Raw genomic sequence first — 24901 nt, 5'->3', positions numbered from 1 at the left:
CAGTCTAGAGGTTCCTCAGAAAATTGGACATTTCACTACCTGAGGACCCAGCTATACCTCTTTTGGGCATATACCCAAAAGATGCCCCCACATATAACAAAGACACATGCTCCACTATGTTCATAGCAGCCTTATTTATAATAGCCAGAAGCTGGAAAGAACCCAGATGCCCTTCAACAAAGGAATGGTTTCAAAAATTGTGGTACATTTACACAATGGAGTACTACTCACCTATCAAAAACAATGACTTTATGAAATTCATAGACAAATGGAATGAACTAGAAAATATCATCCTGAGTAAGGTAACCCAATCATAGAAAAACACAACTTGATATCAGTATGCACTCACTGATAAGTGGATATTAGCCAAAAAGCTCGAATTACCCACTATGCAAGCCACAGACCACAGGAATTTCAAGAAGAAGGGTGACCAAAATGCGATGCTCTCAGTCCTTCTTAAAAGGGGGGAAAATATCCATAGGAGGGGATATGAAAGCAAAGTTTAGAGCAGCAACTAAAGGAATGGTCATTCAGAACCTGACCCACATATGGCCCATGTATATACACCCACCAAAACTAGATAAGAGTAATGAAGCGAGAAAATGCATGCTGAAAGGGACTGGATATAGATCTGTCCTGAGAGACACATCCAGAGCATGTCCAATACAGAGGTCAATGCCAGCAGCAAACGACTGAACTGAGAACAGGACCCCCTTGGGGGGAATTAGAGGAAGGATTGAAAGAGTTGAAGGAGCTTGCAACCCCATAAGAACAACAATGCCAACCAACCAGAGCTTCTAGGGACTAAACCACTACTGAAAGACTATACATGGACTGACCCAGGGCTCCAACTGCATACGTAACAGAGAATAGCCTTGGTGGTCACCAGGGGAAGGGGAAGCCCTTGGTCCTGCCAAGGTTGGACCCCAGTGCAGGGGAATATTGGGGAGGGCAATAAGGGGGATGTATACAAGGAATGCCCGTATGGGGGAGGGGGAGGAGAGGGAATGGGGGCTTATGGACAGGAAACTGGGAAGGGGAATAACCTTTGAAATGAAAGTAAAGAAATATATCTAATAAAAATTAAAAAAACAAAATCCCTCAAAGGCTTAGTTAAAATTATCTATTTAAAAGTTATTAAATGGTGGCACATGCCTTTAATCCCAGCACTTGAGAGGTAGAGGCAGGCAGATCTCTTATACCTAGTAAAAATCAATTTCCATTTAATCAGCATCCATGTTGTTTAGATAATTCCTCATGAAAAACAGGAAATCTTGCACATTTAAGTTGTGATCATCTGCTAGCGTGCTAGTCCAGTGTGCTACTTTATACTGGGAAATAGGAGGTCTACTTTACTTAACCCTGGGCCACTGCCCTTGACCTGAATATAAAACTAGAACACAGTTAAATATGCAAAATGGCTCCTTCAACTATAGAGGTTGTTAGCAATACAAAGCAGTTACTACTCGACGAGAAAGCAAGATGTCTCTGTTGACTTCTGTTTATTTCATCACTAAAATTAAGAGATTAATTTTATAAGTTACTGATACCTGAATAACAGAAAATTCACTTAATTTTTTTGTTTTTTCGTGTTGCTTTTCAAGACAGGGTTTCTCTGGATGTGTCTCAGAACTCATTCTGCTGACCAGGCCAGCCTTGAAGCTCACAGAGATCCTCTGCCTTTGTCTCCCAAGTGCTGGGATTTAAGGCATGCAGTGTTATATACCGCCCAATTTTTAAATTATATTTATATATTTATATTTGTGTATGTTGGCAAAAGTTCATTTTTCTTCCTGAGCTCAAACTCAAGTGGTTATTCTTGGTGGCAAGCACCTATCTGACCTTTCTGGGTCTTGATGACCCCAGAATGAATCAATTTATAGTGCTGCTTTTCTTTCATCAAATTATATGCTGCCAGTGGAGGATACTCTTTCCCCCCCTAAGACTTTGTACTGCACATCTTTATATTCACATCTTGTGTTAAATTTCAACTTCGTGTGTTGCCACAGAGGTTGAGTCCTTGATCCTCTTAGAAAGGATCCCTGTTTGATTCCCAACACCCACAAAGCTCACAACCATCTGTAAGTATAGTTCCAGGGGTTCCCTCTTCTGACATCTGCAGTCGTCAGGTACCTACTTGGTGTACATACATATGTGCAGTCCAAACATACACATAAAATTAATTTTTTCCCATTTATTTATTTTACATCCTAATCGCTGCCCCCACTCCGCACAGTCCCTCTCCCCCTCCCCTTCTCCTCTGAGGGGGTGGAGGCCCCCCTTGGGTATCCACTCTCCCCGGCACATCAAGTCTCTGTGGGGCTAGGCGCATCCTCTCCCACTGAGGCAGACAAGGCAGCCCAGTTGGGAAAACAGATTTCACAGGTAGGCTTTAGGGACAGCCCCCAACTCTCTAGCTGTTGGGGACCCACATGAAGACCGAGCTGCACATCTGCTACGTTTGTGCAGGGCCCAGGACCAGCCTGTGTGTGCTCTTTGGTTGGTGGTTCCGTCTCTGAGAGCTCCCAAGAGCTCAGGTTAATTGATTCTCTTGGACTTCCTGTGCTGTTCCTATCCCCTTTGGGGTCCTCAATCCTTCCCCCAACTTTTCCGTAAGAGTCCCTGAGCTCTGTCTGATGTTTGACTGTGGGTCTTAGCATCTGTTGGCTTCTGGATGGAGCCTCTCAGAGGACAGTTATGCTAGGCTCCTATCTGCAAGCAAAACAGAGTATCATTAATACTGTCAGGGATTAGTGCTTGCCCATGGGATGGGTTTCAAGTTGGGCCGATTATTGGTTGACCATTCCCTCAGTCTCTGTTCTGTTCCCTGTCCCTGTATTTCTTATAGACTGTAGCTATACCCATTAACACTACTCAATTCCATCCTTGCAGCGAAGGCAGCGCTCCTCGATGCCCACCCCAATGTTCCTGGGTTCCCAAATGAAAGACACATTTACACAGCCTTTATATTTTTATATGCCTTAAACAGCTCAATGACTGGACCACTTTCTAACCTCCACATGGCTAATCCACCCTCTGATATTTCCAAGTTGTTACTTTCTAGAGCCTCCATCTTGACTGCTCCAGACCCAGATGTGCTACAAATCCTTGGCACCTACATCCATGGCTATGTTCTCTGTCCTGCATCTCTCAGGAGTGGTAGAACTCTCCTTCATCCTCCTTGCCTAGGAATCCTTAAAGTCCTGCCCCATCATCACCCAGCCATTGCCCGCTGGCAACTTTATTTACCAATCAGAACCAACTTGGGGCAGGGTCCACCAGTCTTATACATGGGACGCTGCAAACAGGTTTTTTTTTTGGTGTGGGGTAATTAGCATTAGAATACAAGCAGCTACAATAGAGAGGACAAATTTTAAATTGAAAGTTTTTTGGGTGGGTTTGTGTCCTTATCCCTCCACTAGGAGTCCTGCCTGTTTACAGGAGGTATCCTCTTCAGGCTCTATATCCCCACTATAGGAGTCACAGACTCCTGGGAGCCTCCCTACCTTTTCAGCTGCAGATTTCCATGTATTCTTCTGGCTCTCATTCCTGTCTCCCCTGTACACGATCCTGAAACACATATACATACACCCCATTCTCCTATCTACTACTTCTCCCACTGAGACCCCTCCCTTCATCTGCCTCCTACGACCATTTTATTCCCAATTCTAAATGAGATGCAAGCATGCTTACTTGGGCCTTCCTTCTTGTTTAGCTTCTTTGGGTCTGTGGAGTGGGTATCCTGTACTTTCTGGCTAAAATCCACTTCTAAGTGATACATACCATGCATGTCCTTTTGGGTCTGGGCTACCTTACAATGATAACTTCCTGGCTCCATCCATCTGCCTGCAAAAATCATTATGTCCTTGTCTTAATAGTTGAATAGTATTACGTTGTGTACATGAACCACATTGTCTGCACTAATTCCTTGGTTGAGGGACATCTGTCTGGGTTTTTGCAGTTTCTGACTGTTAGAAACAAAGCTGCTGTGAGCACAGTGGAGCATGTATCCTGGCATGGTGGAGCTTCTTTTAAGTATATGCTCAGGAATGCTGAGTCTTCTGGTAGAACTGTTTCCAAAATTTTCTGAGAAACCGCCAGATTGATTGCAAGAGTGGTTGTATTGTCCAACTCTGTATTCCCACCGATACAGGAGTGTTCCCCTTGTTCCACATCTTCTCCAGCGTGTGCTGTCGCTTGAGTTTGTTATCTTAGCCATTCTGATGGGTGTAAGATAAAATCTTAGGGTCATTTTTCTTTGCATTTCCTTTTAAGTGCTTCTCGACCATTCCAGATTCCTCTGTTGGAAATTCTGTTTAGCTCTGTACCCCATTTTTAATTGGGTTGTTTGGTTTGTTGGAGAAGATATATAAAGATATAGTCTGGATATTATCTGTCAGATGTAAGGTTAGTGGAGAGATCTTTTTGCAGTCTGTAGGCTGCCATTTTATCCTATTGAGAGTGCCCTTAAATTTAAACTTGCAGACACACACATACAAAATAAGTGAATCTTTACTGTGTAATGGACTTTTATGGTAAAGCAATACACAACATTCAATCCAGGAAAGGAACGCAGGACAGACTGAATACTGATTGTGTGTCTAAGTCCTACTTGATGAACCAAAAAAGTCTCACTGGGGTTCCTAACAGAAATATGGATGGGTGAGAGGTAAGTCCTAATTAGTGAACTGGAAAGGTCTTACTGGGGTTTCCTAACCGGAGTGTGAATGGGTGAGAGCTACTTATAGAATAGAGCAAAACAAACAAACAAACAAACAAACAAACAAAAAAAAAAAAAGAGCTGCAGTAGAGAAAGACCCACCCCAGTGTGGTTGAGGGTAGAGTTCTCTGCAGAACTTGTAGGCAGGTTTGCAGATGGGAGAAATCTCTAAAAAGAGGCTCTTTCCCAAGCAGTTGTTTACTGCTTCTAGAAAACTTAGGGCTGGAGGAATGGCTTAGTGGCTAGGAGCACACACTGTTCTTACAGAAACAAGTCTCAGCACCCACATCAGGCAGCTCTCAATATCCTGACACTCTAGCTTCAGGGAGCCAACACCTCGGTGACTTCTTGGCATATACATAGGCACACGTACAATGTATTTTCATCAATTAAAAATGTAATGAGAAAAAGAAGAAAGGTGGGTCAGGATTTCCAGAATCTTTGAAGTTTCTACTCTGCTCAGACATGTACCCTTCTGTTTATCCACTGACTCCAGGGAGCCTTCCTCCCCACACCCCCTTAGAAGAATGCTTCATTTAGGAAGGAGCAAAATCTCTCAAAAGTAACTATTGGGAAGCATTTTTTCAGATTATTAATATGGTAGATGCATCTTGAAAAACATGTTAAGTAAAAGAAGCCAGACACAAACGCTACATATTCAGAATTGGCCAATCTCTAGAAAGAGAGCATTGCTGACAGGGATTGGGCAGAGATTATTACTTGGAACAGGTTTCTTTCTCCGCGAGGATCTAGGTAGTGGTAGTGGTTGCTCACTGTGAATTCTGTGTCCCAAATAATTACATCCTAACTTGTATGTTGTAAATACTTTCTAAAACTATAAAAAAATACTGTTGTGGTGATTGTTTTATGTCGATAATGTATTTTAGCTTCTGCTGCTCAACATTAATCTTCTGTTATGCTTTATAGGTAAAATGATCCATTCTATGGTAGCTCACTTGGATGCTGTTACAAGTTTAGCAGTAGATCCCAATGGAATCTATTTGATGTCTGGAAGTAAGTTTGAACTTCAGTACAACCTACAAACTTTATAAAGGAATTGTTTCTCAGTAACAAGCTTTGTTTGTCTTTTACAGGCCATGACTGCTCTATTAGATTATGGAATTTGGACAGTAAGACATGTGTACAAGAAATAACAGCCCACAGGAAGAAATTGGATGAGTCAATTTATGATGTTGCTTTCCATCCGTCAAAGGCATATATCGCCAGTGCAGGGGCTGATGCTCTTGCCAAAGTATTTGTGTGAACCAACATAGACTCGCGTTGTGGGAAGAAAAGATTTACTTGGTCAGAAAGGGGGTCTGCATCACTGCCATCACGAAAGCTACTGATAGGACACTACATGTGCTCTGCCTGGGGAAAGCTGTTGGCGGCAGGCAGGAATTGGGAATCACATCCTAATGTCAGGCTTATTAGTTTAACTGTAATTAACTGTATTTTGTGGGACAGAAAGAAAAAGGACTCCAGTATCTGTGCCCTGTACTGGATATGAACTGAGCAGTTTTTGTTTTTTTGTTGTTGTTGTTGTTTTTTTTTGTTTTGTTTTGTTTTGTTTTTTTTTAAGTGTTTAAGCCAATGTGGAGTCTGATCTTAGGGAGAAAAGGACTTTTTGTTGGACTCTGTGTGCTGCCTTAGGGTTAGGAATGTGGTGCTCTTGTGGGGAAGCAAGCTCCAAGAGTAGCTTTTTTCATCTCTTAGTGATCTTACATTTATCAGTTGAATGCCACAGATTCCCTTTTAAACTTATTTTGCTTTAAAAAAAAAAAGAAAAAAGAAAAAGAAAAAAGAGAGAAAAGAAAATTTAACTTAAAATATTTTAGCATTAGTTGCACAAAATGTTTGGATAAAATTCTAGTTTTTATAAGTCTTTTTATATATTTAGCCTGTCATAACAGTGCTCAAGATCATATTGATGTTTTTCTGCATTATACAACCCTAAAACACAGAGATCTCACTAACCTGCCACCTATAACCACTTTCTTTCCTCCTTTTGCCTAATACAGCTCAGCTAAGTCCTTCATAAAGATGATAATCTCCTTCGTCTACATGTCTTCATGAACCAAGGACTATTAGTGAATTAAAACAAAGGTGTGGAGTTTAGTACTCCAGATGAACTCTTTAAAAACTAATCCTGACATCCTATCACTATGTGATATTTTGTACATCTTACTGTATTTACAAGTTTATTTATCAAGGATTATCCATCTTGCTAATGGCCTATTATTTATTTTACTTTTTGTTGGTCTTTATATCCTTTTATTAATGCTCTAAAGGAACCTGTATATCTATTTTGGAATCTATTTTGTTCGTGTTGAACAGTCTAAAATAGACTAAAAATGGAATATTTTATAGTTAAGTTACAAACCAAGGTGTTTCTTCCCAAGATACTATCTTGATTTACCATGATTCCAAAACAAAATGATCTAGTTAAAAAAAAAATTGGAGGATATTTTATTACCATTACAAATAAGATATTTAAAAAAGTTGAATCAGGATACAGAAGTCTGCTGGATTTGGACTAGTCTTCCCTGTTTTATTTTTTTAGATGTGCTTACTTTTATGGTGTAACTGAAGATTTTCTTTGTGTAATGCATGATTAAGACAATAAAGTATTTTTTCTAGTCTTCCAAAAGCCTTTTCTGATCAGTTTGCGAGTTTTGATGAGTTTTGTAAGGTTTTTGTTTTACAGACTATGAATCAGCAAATTTTTAAGATTGTACCACAGAGCAAACACACAGCTGTTGAAAAATAATGTATATAAAATGCATATAATAAATATTAAATTGTGTACCTGTATGTTGCTGTGGGTCATGTCATTGCGTGTTGAGTCATGAAGTGCAGAACCCTGTAGAGTTGAACTAGGAGTGGAGGTGCTTCCTGGTGAGCCCCTCATTCTTACGCTGCTCTCTAGGTTGTAGTTCTCAGAGATGCGCTAGTAAGGTACAGCAGAAACACCAGGATACTTTTCAAAGTACCTTGCACCACCAGGGGGTAGCTTTTAAGCTATTAAAACATGGCATCCAGTGTCATCCTCATCCCCCAAATTTCAGAGATACAATTTCAATAATCTGCTTAGAAATCCTATTACTTTAAAATCCGACTATTACTTAATAGTAAGTAGTGTTATCTTGTGTAGCTCTGCCTGTTTCCAGACATGTTTAGCAGAGAATAAACTGCATCATCTACGAGTAAAAGTTATCCTTATAAAGTTAAAAGTTAGCTATTTGAAAGAAAATGTTTCAAATTAGTAGTGCTTTCTTAAAAAAGTGTAAATGGAATTGAATTAGACATTATAGAACTTACATGCAAATTCTATATGGATTCCTGCTTTAAAAATTATACATTGAGAAATTTCAAATGACTCCGTTGTTGCTGATTTAAAAAGCAAAACAAAATTAGGACTTAAAATTTTTAAAAGTGATTGTTGTTCCTGAGGCGATAGTTTAGTGAGTGAGTTTAAATCTCTAGCACCCATGCAAAGAGCAGGGTGTGACTATTCGTGCGTATGACCCCGGTGTAGAGGCAAAGACAGAAGGGTCCTAAGTGCTCACTGGCAAGCCAGCCTATCCCTACATGGCGAGCTTCTGGTTCAGTGAGAGAACACCCCTCCACCCCCACCCTGGAAAAACACTGGCCTCTACATACACACACTCACTCTCACTCCCTCTCCCTCTCCCTCTCCCTCCCCTCCCTCCCTCCCTCCCTCCCTCCCTCCCTCCCTCCCTCCCTCCTCCTCCTCTCTCTCTCATGTACTACTTACGCCAGATAGACACTAAATAGTTCCTGTTTTCTGAACTGAAAAATGAAAAACTAAAGGGATAGTCTCCCTTACCCCTGTTTTTAACAAATTTCCCTAAAGCTAGTTCTATTTCTGGCAGCCTTTGGAAGTCATTGAATAACCACTTAATAGTAATATACTCGTTATTGCAGTCCATAAACATTTGTGCTTTTACAGTGTACTAAAACTATGATGGGCTTTAAAAATAGTATATATTTTTAATGATGGTAAATATAGAAAAAGTAAAATTCTGAAATGTCTTATTTTGTCTGTTTTTCCATTTGTGATTTGTGAAAAATAATTTGGCTCAATGTTTTAAATTTTAATGGCATTTTACTATTAGAGGTTCTTTTCCCTTGATGTTTAATCATTGCATCTCTCATGATTGTATTTACTTTCCTCATTTCAAGCTTTAAAAATCTGCAAACCAACATCTGACTCATTAAAAGTTATAAAATGAAGCAGGCACAGGCAGTGTGGCTCTTGTACCTGTATTGTCAGCAGGATCCTCAGTTCAAGGCTGGCCTAGGATATGTGTGACTTTATCTGAAAAAAAGTGCAGCAAAGCTTTACAAAATGAGCTAGCATATTTGAAATTCAGATTGTAGTATGTCTGCTGAAATTAGATTGTAGTATGTCTTTTAAGAACGTCATTCTTTTTTTTTTTTTTTTTTTCTGAGCTGGGGACCAAACCAGGGCCTTGCACTTGCTAGGCAAGCGCTCTACCACTGAGCTAAATCCCCAACCCCAAGAACTTCATTCTTAAAGCTGGGTGTAGTGTGATATATGCCAGTAAGTTGGTACTGCAGATGGTCAGGCAGGAGGATCTTAGCCTGTCTCAAAAGTTAGTGTTTTGTACATCCTTATTAATACTTTGATTGTTCACGTACAGAGATGCTGGGGTTTCATTTACTCCTAGAAGAGAACTTCTGAAGTCAGACTAAATTAAATCTATTTTTATGGTAAGATTCTTCTGGTTCACAATGAATCATTTGTAACCTTTTATAGAAGGGGAGAAGGAATTTTTTTAATCAAATTTTTATGTAGTTTTTGAGATATTCAAGTTCCGTCTCTTCTCATACATAATCAATCCTTCTGCATGGGCTTGACGTTTGGGTATACTCGAGTAAATCACCAGTCAATAACCAGTATTTTTTCTAAGTCAGTTGGTAGTAAACAGTTCCACAGTTGGGTAAGGACAGGGTCAGAGCCTAGATTAGAGAAGGTAGGCAAGATAATGGTAATAGGTCCCTGTGGTGAGCTCTAATCCATATGAAGTGGATACGGCTTGACAGCAGCTTCAGAAATGTGGTAAGTTTTTAATAATGATACTTCTTTTGAAGCCAGTACTCAAAAGCATGCCCTAGTGGTTACCTTGGTAGAGACTGCAGTGATGTCTACATAAGGCATTCAGTATGTCATTGGAAGAGAGATGTTATTGCATGTCTTAGTTCAGATTGCTCATTCCATGTGAGGTAGCAAGTGTAGGGTTTTTGTCATACACGTGGAGAGATGTCTCAGTGGTTTAAGAGCACTGACTGCGCTTCCAGAGGACGCAGGTTCAATTCCCAGAAGCTGCATGGCGGCTCAGAACTGTTTGGATTCTAGTTCCAGTGTGTTTGACACCATCACACAGACACACGCAGTCAAAACACCAATGTATATTAAATTTTAAAAAGATAAACACTAGTGTTAATAAATAGGTACTCAGTCACTAGTTGTTTTATTGCTGACATAGCCAAGCTATTATACCAAGTATTTTTCCTGTTACAATACTTGAAACATTTTTTTTTCCAAAAAAAGAAACGTTACCTGCTTAAACATTTTCTTAGTCCTTGGAGTACATGCCTGTCTGTACACATAAAATTAAGGATATAAATAGAAAAATACCAGGCAATCCTACCTTTACTCAATGTAATATTTCAGCCATTAAGTTATGAAAACACTACAAAAGAAGCTAGATACATGAGTATATAAAATGTGTAGTTATGACTAGTACACAGAATAACAGCTGTCCTTGGCTGGTTTTAAGAAAACATCAACATGGGGCAAAATACTTAGACTTGATCTGTGTTTAAAAGCTGTCTGTTTCCTTGCATGGTCAATGCAGAGTGATTAAAGAAGGAACAGTGCGTTGTGTCTAAGCGTCAGGTTCTTTTATTGAGCTAAGTAGCTTACCTATCCACTTGTATGCATATTTGACCTCCCAACTTTAAGCCATGACATCTCTTTCCTGAGTTTCTAAGGACCTGATTATCAAGCCAATCTAAATTGTGAGCTTCAAATGAATGTACATTTCTTTTAAACAGCTGTTGACATACTTTTTGACACTGGTAAGCTAAAAGTTATATAGGCATTGAGAACACAATTTGAACATTAGATCCCTTGTACGTATTCCTCGCATTGTCAGAGTATCGGTTATTGCTGGGATTCTAAGAAATCTCTACAGATGCCTCTAATGACATCAGAGACAATCGGTTCCAGTCCTGTAAACTCTCTGGTAAAGAAGGCGTGGGACTCTTTGGGTTTAGAGGCCATGTCTTTCAGGTCATCCAGAGGTGCCCAAGCCACACCAACAGAGAAGATGGTGATACCTAAAAAGTGGAAATATTTTAAATAAGTTAAAAATAGGCTTAGCTTACATATAAAGTTATATATTTTACACATTAATACATAGCTGCAGAGGAAACTGCCTAATTTTTAAGTGAAATTTATGCTGTTTTTAGGTAGACCACAGTCATCTTGATTATGGCAAGAAAAATTGGTCAAAACCAGAAGCTTTGCCATTAGCTGTTTATTAATAACCTGATGAAAACACTGAGATTGTCACCTTACTCAAGACTGCACTGAACAAGCTAGGAAAAGAAAGGAACTCTTAAAAGAAAGTGAATTAAGCTGATAGTTTATGGAGTTATTGTAGCAGGCACATGTTTGACAGAAGGGACTCCCTGCTATTGTCACTTTCAGCTATCATCTTGAGGTCCTAATTAGCACATTAAAGTGAGACTGGCACAAGAGGACAGATAAATGGGGAAGGTTGCATTGTCTGAGGAATAGGAACTAGTGATAATTTTATTTGTTTTACTTCAGTCTTTGAAGTTATATGTACAAATCCAGTACTTAAAAATTGTAAATCTTAAGAGCTGGAGAAATGGCTCCCCAGGTAAGAACATTTGTTGTTCTTGCACCAGACCTATGTTCTACTTCCTGCACCCACATAGTTTACAGACATCCATGACTCCAGTTCCAGGACATCCAATGCCCCCTCGTGACCTTTATGGGCATCAGTTACACACAGTGCACATACATAAACACAGGAAAAACACTCAAATTTTTTGGAAAAAAAGTCATTTTTTAAAATTGCTAGTCTTTAAATCAATTTGGTGAATAATAATAATCTAATAAAAACTCCCCTTGAGCTACATGTTGGTGGCACAGGCCTTTAATCTCAGCACTTAAGAGGCAGAGGCAGGAGGATCTCTGAGTTTGAAGTCCGCCTAGTCCACAGAGTGAGTTCCAGGACAGCCAGAGATGTTACACAGAAAACAACAGCAAAGCCTCCCAAAGGGATTTCAGTGGAGCTTGGAAGAATTTCAACTCATTCAGACTCCAAAGCTCATAGAATATATAAATTCCACTAAAGGATCCTTTCTACAAAGATGCTGACTCCTAGACTTCACAGGACCCCTTCCTTAATCCTAATCCAAAGGACAACCATCTTACCTGCATCATGGGCAGCTGCAGCTGGACCTCGGACATCATCGTAGGACTGCCCATCTGTGACAATAACCAGGAAGTTTTTGTTGGGGCTGTCCCTTATGGGACCAAATACATTTCTAACAGTAAAGGAAATGGCATCACCCGTAGCTGTCCCACCACTCATGTAGCGTATGTTCGCTAGGACAGCTAGGACGTTCTCTTTGGTGTTATAGTCAGTGAAACTGAATTCTGTGCGCTGATCATAAGTGAACTGTACAGCTGCTATCTTGGCTCCAATGTCTGAGATTTCAAATGTCTTCGCTATGTTAGAAACAAATTCTAGCATGAGGCGGAAATTGCTATCTCCAACGCTGCTGGAGCCATCAATCAGAAAGGCAATATTGACTGAGTTGTAACAGGTTTTGCTGCACATCATCTGTTCATGAGTACAGAGCTTCTGCACCAGAGGCTTTACATATTTTGTAGTGCCAAACCAGTTGGGCATGTGATAAGAGAAGAAGCCATTATTCCTGCACACAGCCTAATGGGAAAAAGTAGAAGATTAAAAGTTGATTAATATTCTGAAACTTATGCAGTACTGAAGAATGAACCTAGAACCTTGCACATGTCTCCAGCCCTTTTGTTACTATTCATTTTGAGCTATGGGGTCTTATTCAGTTGCCCAGGCTGGCCCTGAACCTGTTGCCTCGGCCTCATTGACTAGCTGGGATTACAGGTTTCTTCTTCTAGACTCATCAAACCTTACATGTTCATTAATCTAGTTATAGGCTTGTCATGACTAGGCTTAAGAGACCCCAAACTGAATCACTCCTCCCCACTAGCAAGAACCCTTGCACCTTACCTTGTCAACAAATGCAACATCTTGAACCATCCCCAGTTCTTCAGGGATGGGCTTGGCCACGGAAACTATAAATACATTGACACCAAACTCTCTGGCCACAATGCCTGCTTCCTCAATGTCATCAGAAGGCCAACCATCAATAAACACCACCACCACTTTTGGTATTCCTTTTCTCACACCAGTGTCTGCTGTAAAGAATTTCTGAGCAGTGTGCTTCAAAGCTTTTCCTAAGAACAAGCAAATAAGCAGCATTTGTGGTGATCCAGATTATATTTCTATTTTAGGGTAATAACTGATGCCATTAAGAATTTAACTCGTGGATTTCAGTTAGCAAAATGATTATTAATTGTCCTTCAGACCTGGTTTGGGCTTCATAGTCCACACTGCTTTCCCCTCTACCTTCCAGAAGTCTCACATTTCCTTCAGTTAACCAACAAATCACACCCTCTTGTGTACTCTTGCTCCTGCTGACCTATGAGGACAGCTAGGGATCAAGGAGCCTTCTGAAGCTGCCCCACCTTCCTGCATTGGTTACGTGTTTATTTTTGATGGTAAACAGGTACTTTCCTAAAGAAGTAACTGACCTGTAAGGATTATAAACTCACAATGATGTAGAGTTTTTGTTTTGTTTTTAAGAATTATCAGCATCAGCCATGGCAGTCCCATCTTTAATCCTAGCACTTGGGAGGCAGAAGCAGGCAGATTTCTGAGTTTGAGGCCAGCCAGGTTTATAGTTCTGACCTATTGGTATATTTTCCATTATAGTGAGTTGTCAGGTGATGGTATGCAGATCCTGCCAAAACTGAAGTGCTAGAAGTATCACAAATGGCACAATGCTGCTTTCAGTTCTAATCTCTGTGTGCTTACCTGTGTTGGAGTTACCCCCTCGGAAACCTACTTCTTTTATGGCAAACAAGACATCTTTGGCCGAAGTAAAGTTTTTCAAGTAAAATTCTATTTTGGGGTGTTCACTATAAAAATGAAAAAAGAAAGTTTTTCAGGAAAGGCAAATAAACAGATGACCTTTAAAAAGTTTACTAGCAGAGAACCCAAGTTCCATTTCCAGAAGCAACATAATGGCTCACAACCATCTAACTCACGTCCAGAGGACCTAACACCCCTTCTGACCTCTGTGGGCACCAGCACCACACATGACTCAAAGACATACATTCAGGGGGGAAAGCATAAGATGAATAAAAAAGTCAGACCCAGGTCTTTCTTAAACCACAATCAGCTAGCACATTGCTTCTCCTCCCTGGGAATGTTGCAAGTACAACAACAAGAGTGCAGCAGATGCGACAAGTACAGTTGCCGTGTGCAGCATTTATTGTATTTCTCATAATGGCCAAGCATACACAGGTTTGTTTCATATTTTCACAAGGTAGAATTATCCCAATCACTTGAAGAAACAGGTTCAGAACACTTAGGTAATATGCCTAAGAAAACATGGCTGCCTTTTAAATTCAAACTCAACTGGCTCCAAAACCATTCCAAATCTAGGTTGGAACAGGAATAACAGACTACATGGATGCAGCATGTTAAAGTAGGTCGGCTCTGGGTTCTGCCTTTAGTAGAAGGCACCAAGTAGGAAGCAAACAGTTGGATATGAGAGTACATCAGCAGTCTAAGCCGAAGTCTCTCAGGTCAGAAGACATTTTAAATTAACCGTATGTGCATGGGTATTTTGCCTGCATGTTACATCAGTGCACCATGTGGATACCATATGCCAACAGAGGCCAGAAAAATCTGTGGGATGTCCTGGAACTGGAGTGACAGATTTATGTGAGCAGCCATGTAGGTAAACCTGTGTCGTTTGGAAGAGCAACCAATGCTCTTATTCGCGGAGCCATTTCTAGCCCCTAAGATTAAGGGCAGGATACAAAGGAATGTACTGTAAAACACTACAATGTTTAAAAATTACATTTTTTTCTTATAAAGACTGATATTTGTCAATCCTAGTTATGAGATGTAAAGAATTTTCAATTCATTAGAGTCCGTGTTGAGGACTGGGTAGGTGGTTCAGACCAGGACCTGGGTTCGATCCCTAGAACCCATGTAAAGAGAGCTGAGTGTGGTGACCTAGACTTGTGATCCCGGTGTTGGGAAGGTGGGTCCCTGGACATGCTGGCCAGCCAGCCTAGCCTACTTGGCTAGTTCCGGGCCTATGAAGTACCTGTCTAAAACAACAGAAAGTGGATAACACCTGAAGAGTAACACCTCAGGTTGTCCTCTACCTTCTGCACACACATGAATATGTGCTTGTGCCTGTGCTTGTGAGCACATGCACATGAGCACACACACACACACGCACACACACACAGATATACACACACAGACACACACACAGACACACACACAGACACACACACAGACACACACACAGATACACAGACACACAGACACACAAAGACACAGACACACACAGATACACAGACACACATACACAGACAACACACAGAGACACACACATACACAGATACACACAGACACATACACACAGACACAGACAAACACAGACAAACACACACACAGACACACATAGATACACAGACACACACACATACAGAAACAGACACATACACAGACACACACAGATACACACACACACACAGACACACACACACACACACACACACACACACACACACACACATGCACACTCACACACACACCCACACACTCATACACACACACACACATTCCACATAGACACAGACACACACAGTCACATACAGACACACAGACACACACACACACACACAGATACACAGACACACACACATACAGAAACAGACACATACACAGATACACACACAGACACACACACGCAGAGACAGACACACACACAGACACACACAGACACACACACACACACACACACACACACACACACACACACACACACACACACAGACACACACAAACACACACACAGACACACACACAGACACACACACATACACACAGACACACACACACACACATACACACACAGACACACACACACACACACAGATACACAGACACACAGACACACAAAGACACAGACACACACAGATACACAGACACATACACAGACAACACACAGAGACACACATACACAGATACACACAGACACACATACACACAGACACAGACAAACAGACAAACACACACACAGATACACAGACACACACACATACAGAAACAGACACACACACAGACACACACAGATACACACACACACAGACACATACACAGACACACACAGATACACACACACAGAGACACACAGATACACAGACACACACAGACACACATACACACAGACACACATAAACACAGACACAGACAAACACACACAGATACACACACAGACACACACACACACACAGATACACACACAGACACACACACACACACGAGCATGTTAAGTAAAACAACAGCACATCTTTAAAGTCAGTATTTCATTTAAGCTTTTAGCATAAGTAGCCAATTTTTTGTCCAGTTTTGTTTGTTCGTTTGTTTAAGATAAGATCTATTCTCCTTCAACTCTTCAAGTGACAAGAAAAGCGCAGACTTCACCTCTGCATGCCTGCTGGTTTCTATCAGCATTCCTAGTGGAATGCTAGGTCACAGAATCTCATTTCATGGTATGACTACTTTTCAGTTTGTAGCCACTTCCAACTACTTAAAAAATTCTAACCTAAGGAGATTCATCTTATTTTTTTTTTCCTTGTTAATGATGCAAGGGTCATTCTGTTCTATTCAAATATGAGCTCTTTATCCTAGTGTTTCCTTAAGCAGAAAAACTCTGAATACATAAGTTAATGCAGCTTTCATTTTGAAAATGCATGGGGTTAATTAGCCCAAACAAAACAATATTAGAAAGGAAGTCATGCTGAATTGCCTCAGGGGATGTTTAAATCCAGTAGAGCTATAATAATCAAAATACCTCGAAAATATAAGTATCACTACCTAAGCCAGACAAGGTGGTATGCTGGTAATCCCAGTGCCTGGGAGGCAGAGGAGGAGCTCTGTGTTCAAGTCCACCCTGGTCTATAAAACAAAACAAAAAACAAAAACAAAAACAAAAACCAGCCAACCAACCAACCAACCAGCCAACCAAACCAGCAACATCACAAGGGAAAAAGAAAGAAAAAAAATCAGCCCCTGAGGCAAAGAAACTTGCCTAGGTATTCATGAAATTGATATTTCATTTTAAATCAACACATAAGGTGCTCAGTGTTTTAAAAACGAGGGGGAATGGCTGTATTATATAGAAAAGTTAAATAACTTCTAAGCAGAGCTGACTATAAAAGGCAACAAGCAGACTTGGAAGGCAGAGTCAAGGGGATCTCTTGCACTGAAGGCCAGCCTGGTACACAGAGCAAATTCCAGGACAGCCGAGCCTACACAGAGAAACTTGGTCTTGAAAAACAAACAACAAAAATGTAACAATTGGAATATTAGTGTTTGTGGTTGTGTGGGGCTACACACTGCTGATAATATTAGCTGGTCAACTGTCTAGAAAGCCACTTAGTAATTTTGTCAAAGACTTTGAAAGTGACTGAACTCCACGCCCAGGAATTCAGTTGAGTGAAAGAATCAAAGATGGACAGAAAGCTGACAGAAGGCTTTCTTATCCCAGGACACTGTATAACCATGAAAGGCAAGGGAAGAATGTCTACACGAGTATGCAAAGGAAAGTGCACATCTGCCTCAAGAAAATGCTAAAACACTAATGGGGGGAGGCAAACAAAGTTCAACACGTTTATAGACTGAATTGTAGGAAAGGGAGCATGTGTTTAGAGGAACATCTTCTCAAATGCAGAAAGGAAACAACTTTATAAAGGCTTGTTCTGAGAAATGTATTTCTTTGTACCTAGCTTTGGAAGCCTCCTGTAAGGAACATACTACAGTGCTAAAATCCACCAATACTATTTTTACAGGCAGGAAGTGTAAGAGGTCATGTGTCAGAACATGGTCTGTGAATGAAGCTGCCTGAGGAGATTTCCAAGAGCTTATTAGAAAACGCCATGTAAACAAGACAGGAGGCTTGTGATTTCTGTTCCTCCGTCACATGGGTTGCTCTTGGACCCCGCTTTCATGCCTCTCCAGGGTGTAATCATAGGAGTGGGTTTTACTTTAGATTATCGATCATTTTACCCATTTGTATTCAGAATGACATTTGCAGGTGAGGGCTGCCTTCATGACTGTATACAGCCTAAACTCATGTGACATTGCAGTCGTGACTGTATACAGCTTGAACTCAAAGTCAGCTTTGCTCATAGGACCTTTCTTAATCCTCAGAATGCCCTCAGACTATAAATTGTCTGATACCCTGAATAAGGTTGCCTACTGGATGAGACTCTAGTTCACCTCATGTTTTTTAGGCTCCACTCTCCCAGGTTCACATTGCCAACTAGAGTGGTAACAGCCAGCTTGGCTCCCCAATGAAGGAACATAGAAAGGGCAACAACAGCAGCAACAACAACAACAACAACAACAACACCAGCAGCAGCAGAGAACAAAGTTCATGGCTGCTCCCTTCCAAAAGGAAAACTCAAGAACTAAGTGAAGCAGAGAAAGGTTCCCAAGCTATTCTGCCCCCTTTCTGCATCTCCTACAGTTCATTAAGTCCTCTTATGCAATGGCTCACTGAGCCCTGCACAGTCTTTGACTCAGGCAGTCTTTGATATTGTTGTTTGCAGTGTTGGAGATTGAGAACTTGCATGATGTGTGCATGCAGGTGCTTTCAGAGATTTTTCTTTTTGAAAGACTGGGTCTCACTATGCAGCCCTGGCTGGTTTATTTGCTATGTAGCCCAGGCTAGTCTTGAACTCACAGAGATGAGTAGAAAGCTAACATAAGGCAATTGCCTGCCTCTGCCTCCTGAGTGCTGGGATTAAAGGTAGGCACCACCATGCCCAGCCATGTATAGACATTCTTAAATCCTGACTGTGCATAGTTTGGAATTCACCTTGCCCAGATTTAAGTTATGTTCAACTGAAATGAAATGGTAAGTTATCACCATTCAAGACATCTGTAATCTCTTTATTTTATTAAAGTTGGTACCTGGCTTGAACGAGGCCCACGTGTGGTCCTTCGGTTCCAACTCCCAACATTAGTGCCACCTTCCCAACAAAATTCTTCTGCAAATTAAATCGGCGCTGCCCTATATTAAAGCTTCCATCGATGAGAAATGCAATGTCTGCCTTGCAGTCTACAGAGAGCCAAAGAAGGGCTTTGTTAGTCTCCGGAGCAGCAGAAGGAAACGCCATTTCCCTGAACACTTAGCTTACCTTTATTGCCAGTCTTCTTCTCTGGTGTTTTCTTCAGTCTTTTACCTGAAACAAAGGAAGCTCACTCTTGGCAACGACAAGCAGGAACTTTCACCTGGGTGAGCCCATGGCAAGGGGTGCCGTGCTCAGAAAGACCTTTAAGTTCTTTTCACGGTCTTCTGGGCTGGGAAAGCGATACTCCAACAGTAGCAACAGCATACACAGCAGAACTGTGGCAGGCCTATGGACTTGGTATGAATCCATCAAAGGCTTTGATATCTTAAACCCACAATTAAGGCAGGATTGGGAAACAGAGCCACATGGTTATAATGTCTTTGAATTTAAAATGGCCACTACCAGGGTCAGCGAGATGGAGCGACATGCAAGCGTGCTCGCTGCTCTTACCAAAGACCCAGGTTTGGTTCCCATCACTCACATTAAGCCGCTTGAGTTACAACAACCTGTAACCTGGGCTCCAAAATAACCACTACTGTCCTGTGGCCCTGCCTTTGCCTGCACATGCACCGTGCACATAAACATATTCAAGCACACACATAGACGCATAAAGCAAATCTCGAATGAAGTAAAACTAAATGGTCGCTGTTCTGGAAGACGCTATCCCTGGATATTCTCTGGTAGCAGACACACACTGATTTCTCTTAGTTGCACGACAGTGTAGGAACTAAGGGGGATTTCATGAAGCGAACAGTGGAAAACAGTCTCTGACCAGTTTCTCCTCAGGGTCCATCAAATCAGGGAGAGAGAGAGAGGACCTCCCGAGAGTGGATAAGCTAGGTTATAATAAAGAAGAACTGTAAAATATGTTTCCATCCAAAAATGCATCAGTAAATGTGGCATGGCTGCTTTGAGTCCTGCTATTAGTGCTATGAAGGAAAGCATCTGCCAACAACATCTATGGCTCCAAATTGTTTCCAGGTAACAGGGGGACCAGCTTCACATTTCCTACCTGAGGGCGGATTGGCTGTGGACACTGCCCGTCCCGTGGCTTCCTGGGTACTGCTTTTGCCTTCTGTCGAAATGAGAAGTTTATTGTTTTTCTCCTTACTTCTCTGTCATTAGGACATTATGAATCTAAAATTCTACATGATAATTAAGGGAGAAATGGTGACTCAGGTATAAACATCATACTGACCATTAGGTTTGGAGAACCAAAATGCATTCTGGGTGTATTTGAAAAGATCACCCAAATCTGAACTGCCTACTTTGACAGTTAGTTACCTGCTAAGTATCTAGGCATCCAGATTGCAAACAATTCAGATTTTGGTTTCCACTGTGGGAAGAGACATTGTCCCTCTGCCAGTCACCCAAGTTTGGTTTGGGTGAATTTATCCCATGGTTGACTTCTTAACTACTAGGTTTTCCAGCAGAAAAAACAAAACAAAACAAAACCATAGGGCTAAGAAAGCGGAGAACCCTTTGAGGGGAGTGGAGACAGTGTTTATACACAGCTGAAAACTATGAAATTGTACCTACTGGTCACAGCGAAGGAAGCAGACCATCTGGAAAGGGTCTGAGACTGGATGCCATTGGCAGCCACCGAGGAATAGTTCTCTCTACCAGGAAGGCTATAGACACGCACTGGGCCCCCTGAGGTGCCAATCACTCCCCTGCAATGCAAGAGTTACAGCTGAGACACTACCCAACAGACAGAGCCATCTGCTGTTTGGATGGGTGAAGAAGATAGCCGAGTGGAGAAGTTGCCTAAGGATGCTTACTGCTGGCCCTTGAAGACCTGCCCTGCTTACGGAGAAACAAGTATGTCTGGAGAAGTGACTTTGTACTGTCAAACTTGTAAAAGGGAAGATAAGAATACACTGGTATCCTGTTTCCCACATTTCAGAGATGCAGAATTAATAAAGAGGTGTCAAATTTCTTAAAGTAGTTAACTGCATGTGCCCTTGCCTGTGTTTAAAAGGATCATACTCCCGCCTCTGCTGTAGGATGGCATGGTATTGGCTTACCATAGTGACATCAGCAAGACATTTGACAACCCCAAGTTCAGTCTCCCCATGTGAAAGCCAGAACAAAGCCTGTGTCTACTTTAAGACTTGTGATGGAAGTTAAAATGATACCATGTGTAGTATAAAATCCCTACTACATATGACACGATGAGGAATATTTTAGAATCATAGGAATGTAGCCACCAAGCACTAATGCAGGGCTGGAGGAATTGCTCTGCGTTTAATAGAGCTCGCTGCTCTTCCAGAAGCCCCAAGTTCAGTTCATAGCACTGTGAGGTAGCTCACAGACACATGGATTCAACACCTGCACCTGTCCTCCATGGACACACGCGTGAGCACACACACACGCGCGCGCGCATACACACACACACACACACACACACTCTTTTAAAAATAATGTTCTCTGCTCATTGTCAGAAAGTCACCCTTGCATATTAGGCCATGCAAGAGTACCCATGAAAATCTCAAAATACTGCCAAAATTGGCACCAAAAAGAAGCAAGCAGGTTGGGGTTGGGGATTTAGCTCAGCAGTAGAGCGCTTGCCTAGCAAGCGCAAGGCCCTGGGTTCGGTCCCCAGCTCCGGAAAAAAAAAAAAAGAAGCAAGCAGGCAGGAGAGGGGTCCACCCAGCTTAAGTAGGAAAGGAAGTAATCACACCTGAGCCGATTCCCACCCCCTCCCATGTGCTCTGGCTTACCTGTGGACAGCAGCCCCGCAGATGCTGGACACCGAGGCATACACTATGTTCCCAAACACAGAAAATTCCTCCAGAGAGCAGCCTCCTGGGCAGAGAACATCCGCTTTCTCTTTCCGGATATCCAGGCCTCTGGTAAAGCAGGTGATGGGGATGGGCACTGAAGAGAAAGGGCAGGTGTGTAAGAACTCCTGGAGCATTGCAGGGGACGTGGGGTGTGGGGCTGTGTTTATTCCCCCGATTTCTATACTGCTACCAAAACACCGACTTAAACGTGGACACCATTTTAAATATTAGCAATCCAAAGGGGTTTCCAATTTAATCTAGGGCCCAGTTGCTATAGACATCTAATGTGACATTGTTCCCAGTTCTTCGTCAACTTGGAAAATGTAACTGAGAGTACATCAGAATGAGAAAATAATGTTAGTCTTTGATCTAGACATAAAAAGTCCTAATGGTGATGAAACTGTCCATAGTTATTTATGATGACGGTAAGTCTGTATTGAGCCTTAGTTTTCAAGCTGTCCTTCCCAGGGGGCTGTTTAGCCGGGTTACCTGATACATTCTGGACCTCACAGTCCCACATTCACACAAACCAACCAGTTAACTGGTGCCTGGATCGGCAGAATGCGATCTACTCCCACATTTTACAAATGAGGAAATGAAAGTCATACAGTTAACCAGCCTATGGAGCACTCCACAACTCCCAAAGGATAGGACACAAGGAAGTTAGTCTTCTATTTGCTTCTGACTGTATCTCTCCCAGATCTGTCCAAAGGGATATTGATACTATTATTATTATTATTATTATTATTATTATTACTATTATAGAAAGCACTGCTAATATGCTTAAATCTTACAATCAGTCAGACCAATAATATATGCAGTTTTGGACCCAGAGTAGCTCATGAAGCCAGCCCAGCACTCAAGAAGCTGAGGTGGGAAGATTGCCTTGAGTCTGAGGCTAGAGCGGGTTACACAGTGAGCTCAGCCTGCGCCACAACGACACCCTTCAAAAATGCAAACAAGCAAGAAAGTTACTACCAAAGGTGTTAATTTGTCAAATTACAACAAACAGCAAAATGGTGATCTGTCAACTTACTGATGAGTAAATAGAGATTAAGGCTATTAAATACGACTTTCCGAACACAGGGAATTGAAGTTATCCAAGACAGATATTTAAAAAAAAAAAAAAAAGTCTCCCTCACCCGGCAAGATAGGGGATGGTTTTGCAAGTTGAGTAACTTGTCTCTGCCAAGGACCCTTGTCTAGGCTGCTACCCGGACCGCGGAAGTAAGGGGAAGACGCAGGGTGCTATATCAATTTCTCAGGCTCGATTAAAATCCTAACTTCAGATAGGAGTCTGGCACCTCTATCAAATAACCCCAATCTTTTCCGTTTTCAGCAATGGGGATGGGGATGGGAGTGGGGCGGTGGCGATGGCCCTGAAATCCTTGGACCCAGATTGTCTGGAGCTGCTAACACTTGCTTCGTTGGGCAAAAGGTACTTACCCTTTCTACTTTGAAGAAAGGCAAACCTAAGATTTTTAGAAACGAAACTGCCTCTTACACCGCAGAAAAGACACCGAACCACACTCGGACTTCTACGTGGAACAAACTCTTTTGAGGCTCCCAGTGAGCGATAGGAACCGCCGACGTTGTTCTCCATAGAGGTTACATGCAACGGTAAGGTGATCGGACTAGTGGGACCAGGACCTGAGCAGCCCTCCTCTGTGGCTGGGACCAAACAGTTGTCCCCAGCCCCGAAAACAACCGAGTAACTCGGGACGAATGGTCCCGGGGCTACCTGGTGTGCGCCCGGGAAGGAGGCACGGACCAACCCCGGGGACACTGGCGTGGAAAAACAGGTAAGCCCGAGGGGTGCGTTGGAGATGGGCGCGGGCGGGCCTCCGCCTCTCCAGCCCCGCATCCCTCCGCAGGTCCTCAGCCTGCGTGGACTGACCCTGTCCTCCTTCCTCCGCTCGCACCTAACTCACCGGCTCCCTCCGCGCGCGCGAGCCGGGGCAGCAGCAGCAGCAGCAGCCACGCACCTGCGGAGAGAGGAGAGCGAGGTGGCTGCAGCCTCCGCCCGCGCGGGAGGGCGGGGACGGGGAGTGTACCCACCGAGGCAGAGAGCAGGGCTCCAGGACGAGGGCATGGCGGGGGTCTGCGTGGACCTGCGGGAGAGTGGGGCGTGAGCGAGGCTCGCCGGGGACCGCACGGCCCTGCGCTCCTCGGAAGCGGGCGACGGCGGGAGAGCCCGGCGGCTGCAGACCGAGCAACTCCAGACGCCCTATGCCACCTCGGACCAGGACGCACAGATCCTGTGTATCACCCCGGGTCCCGCACCTGCGTGGGATCCGCCCGGCAACACCCGAGTGCGGTAAGCGCGGCTCTGCAGCCGCTATAAAGGCGGGCGACGCGCATGAGCACTGTGCGGGGGGCGCGGGCGGGGGCTAGGAGCGGTCCCCCGCTCCCCCACCTAGGGCGGTGGCCCGCCAGCTCCGCCCTCGGCCCCCCGACGGCACCCGGGGGAGGCCAGCGCACTGGCGCCTCTCCCTGCGGTGTGGGGATTCACTGGGGAGGCGTGAAGGTCGCCAGTGGCGTCCGGGGACTTGTTGGGAAAAGGCGTCGGAGCGCTCTTGGGGACACGCCTAGGGACGCTCAGGGCATGCAGGGTACGGGACAGAGACGCCGCCTTGAGGGAATTGAGGGGCCCCTCCTCAAGTCGCTGCAGGGGGCAGAGCAGTCAAGCCACCGGGTTCTGAGAACAAAACTTCCCAGCTTCGCGCCCTGCGTGAGCAGTGCTTACTTTTAAAATAAAACCAACCCGAATTTGGTGAATGTTTTGGTGGAAAACTTGTCCTAGGGGAGTTCTTTTCTGAC

At 42.9% G+C, this 24901-nt stretch overlaps 2 protein-coding genes across 6 annotated transcripts in view; one reads left to right on the top strand and one right to left on the bottom strand.

Annotated features, from left to right (window-relative positions):
- Strn3 (striatin 3) overlaps positions 1-7534 on the top strand; it is an 85662-nt gene extending 78128 nt beyond the window's left edge. For all 4 annotated transcript variants that reach the window (XM_032907713.1, XM_032907714.1, XM_032907715.1 and 1 more), the window contains 2 exons: positions 5648-5734; positions 5815-7534. In XM_032907713.1, coding sequence (XP_032763604.1) covers positions 5648-5734; positions 5815-5984 — 257 coding nt within the window. In that variant the 3' untranslated portion in view covers positions 5985-7534. The remainder of the gene's footprint in view (positions 1-5647; positions 5735-5814) is intronic.
- A 2627-nt stretch (positions 7535-10161) lies between these two features.
- Coch (cochlin) lies at positions 10162-24409 on the bottom strand. 2 transcript variants are annotated; one of them, XM_032907712.1, is made up of 12 exons: positions 24365-24409; positions 24140-24192; positions 24013-24066; positions 22019-22175; positions 20835-20968; positions 20308-20370; positions 19362-19406; positions 19135-19282; positions 13945-14048; positions 13078-13304; positions 12240-12756; positions 10162-11110 (listed from the first exon to the last, which is right to left on the bottom strand). In XM_032907712.1, exons 2-12 carry the CDS (start codon positions 24171-24173, stop codon positions 10935-10937), a joined length of 1659 nt encoding a protein of 552 aa, XP_032763603.1. In that variant the 5' UTR covers positions 24174-24192; positions 24365-24409; the 3' UTR covers positions 10162-10934. The 2 variants fall into 2 exon arrangements, with proteins under 2 accessions (XP_032763603.1, XP_032763602.1); XM_032907711.1 differs by lacking the exons at positions 24013-24066; positions 24140-24192; positions 24365-24409 and adding an exon at positions 23528-23705.
- Between the last annotated feature and the right edge of the window lie 492 nt (positions 24410-24901).

The sequence above is a fragment of the Rattus rattus genome, chromosome 7 (assembly GCF_011064425.1).
Source record: "Rattus rattus isolate New Zealand chromosome 7, Rrattus_CSIRO_v1, whole genome shotgun sequence".
In the NCBI taxonomy this organism is placed as follows: Eukaryota; Metazoa; Chordata; class Mammalia; order Rodentia; family Muridae; genus Rattus; species Rattus rattus.
The sequence above is the reverse complement of the archived record's forward strand: the minus strand, read 5'-3'. Positions and strand labels throughout refer to the sequence as shown.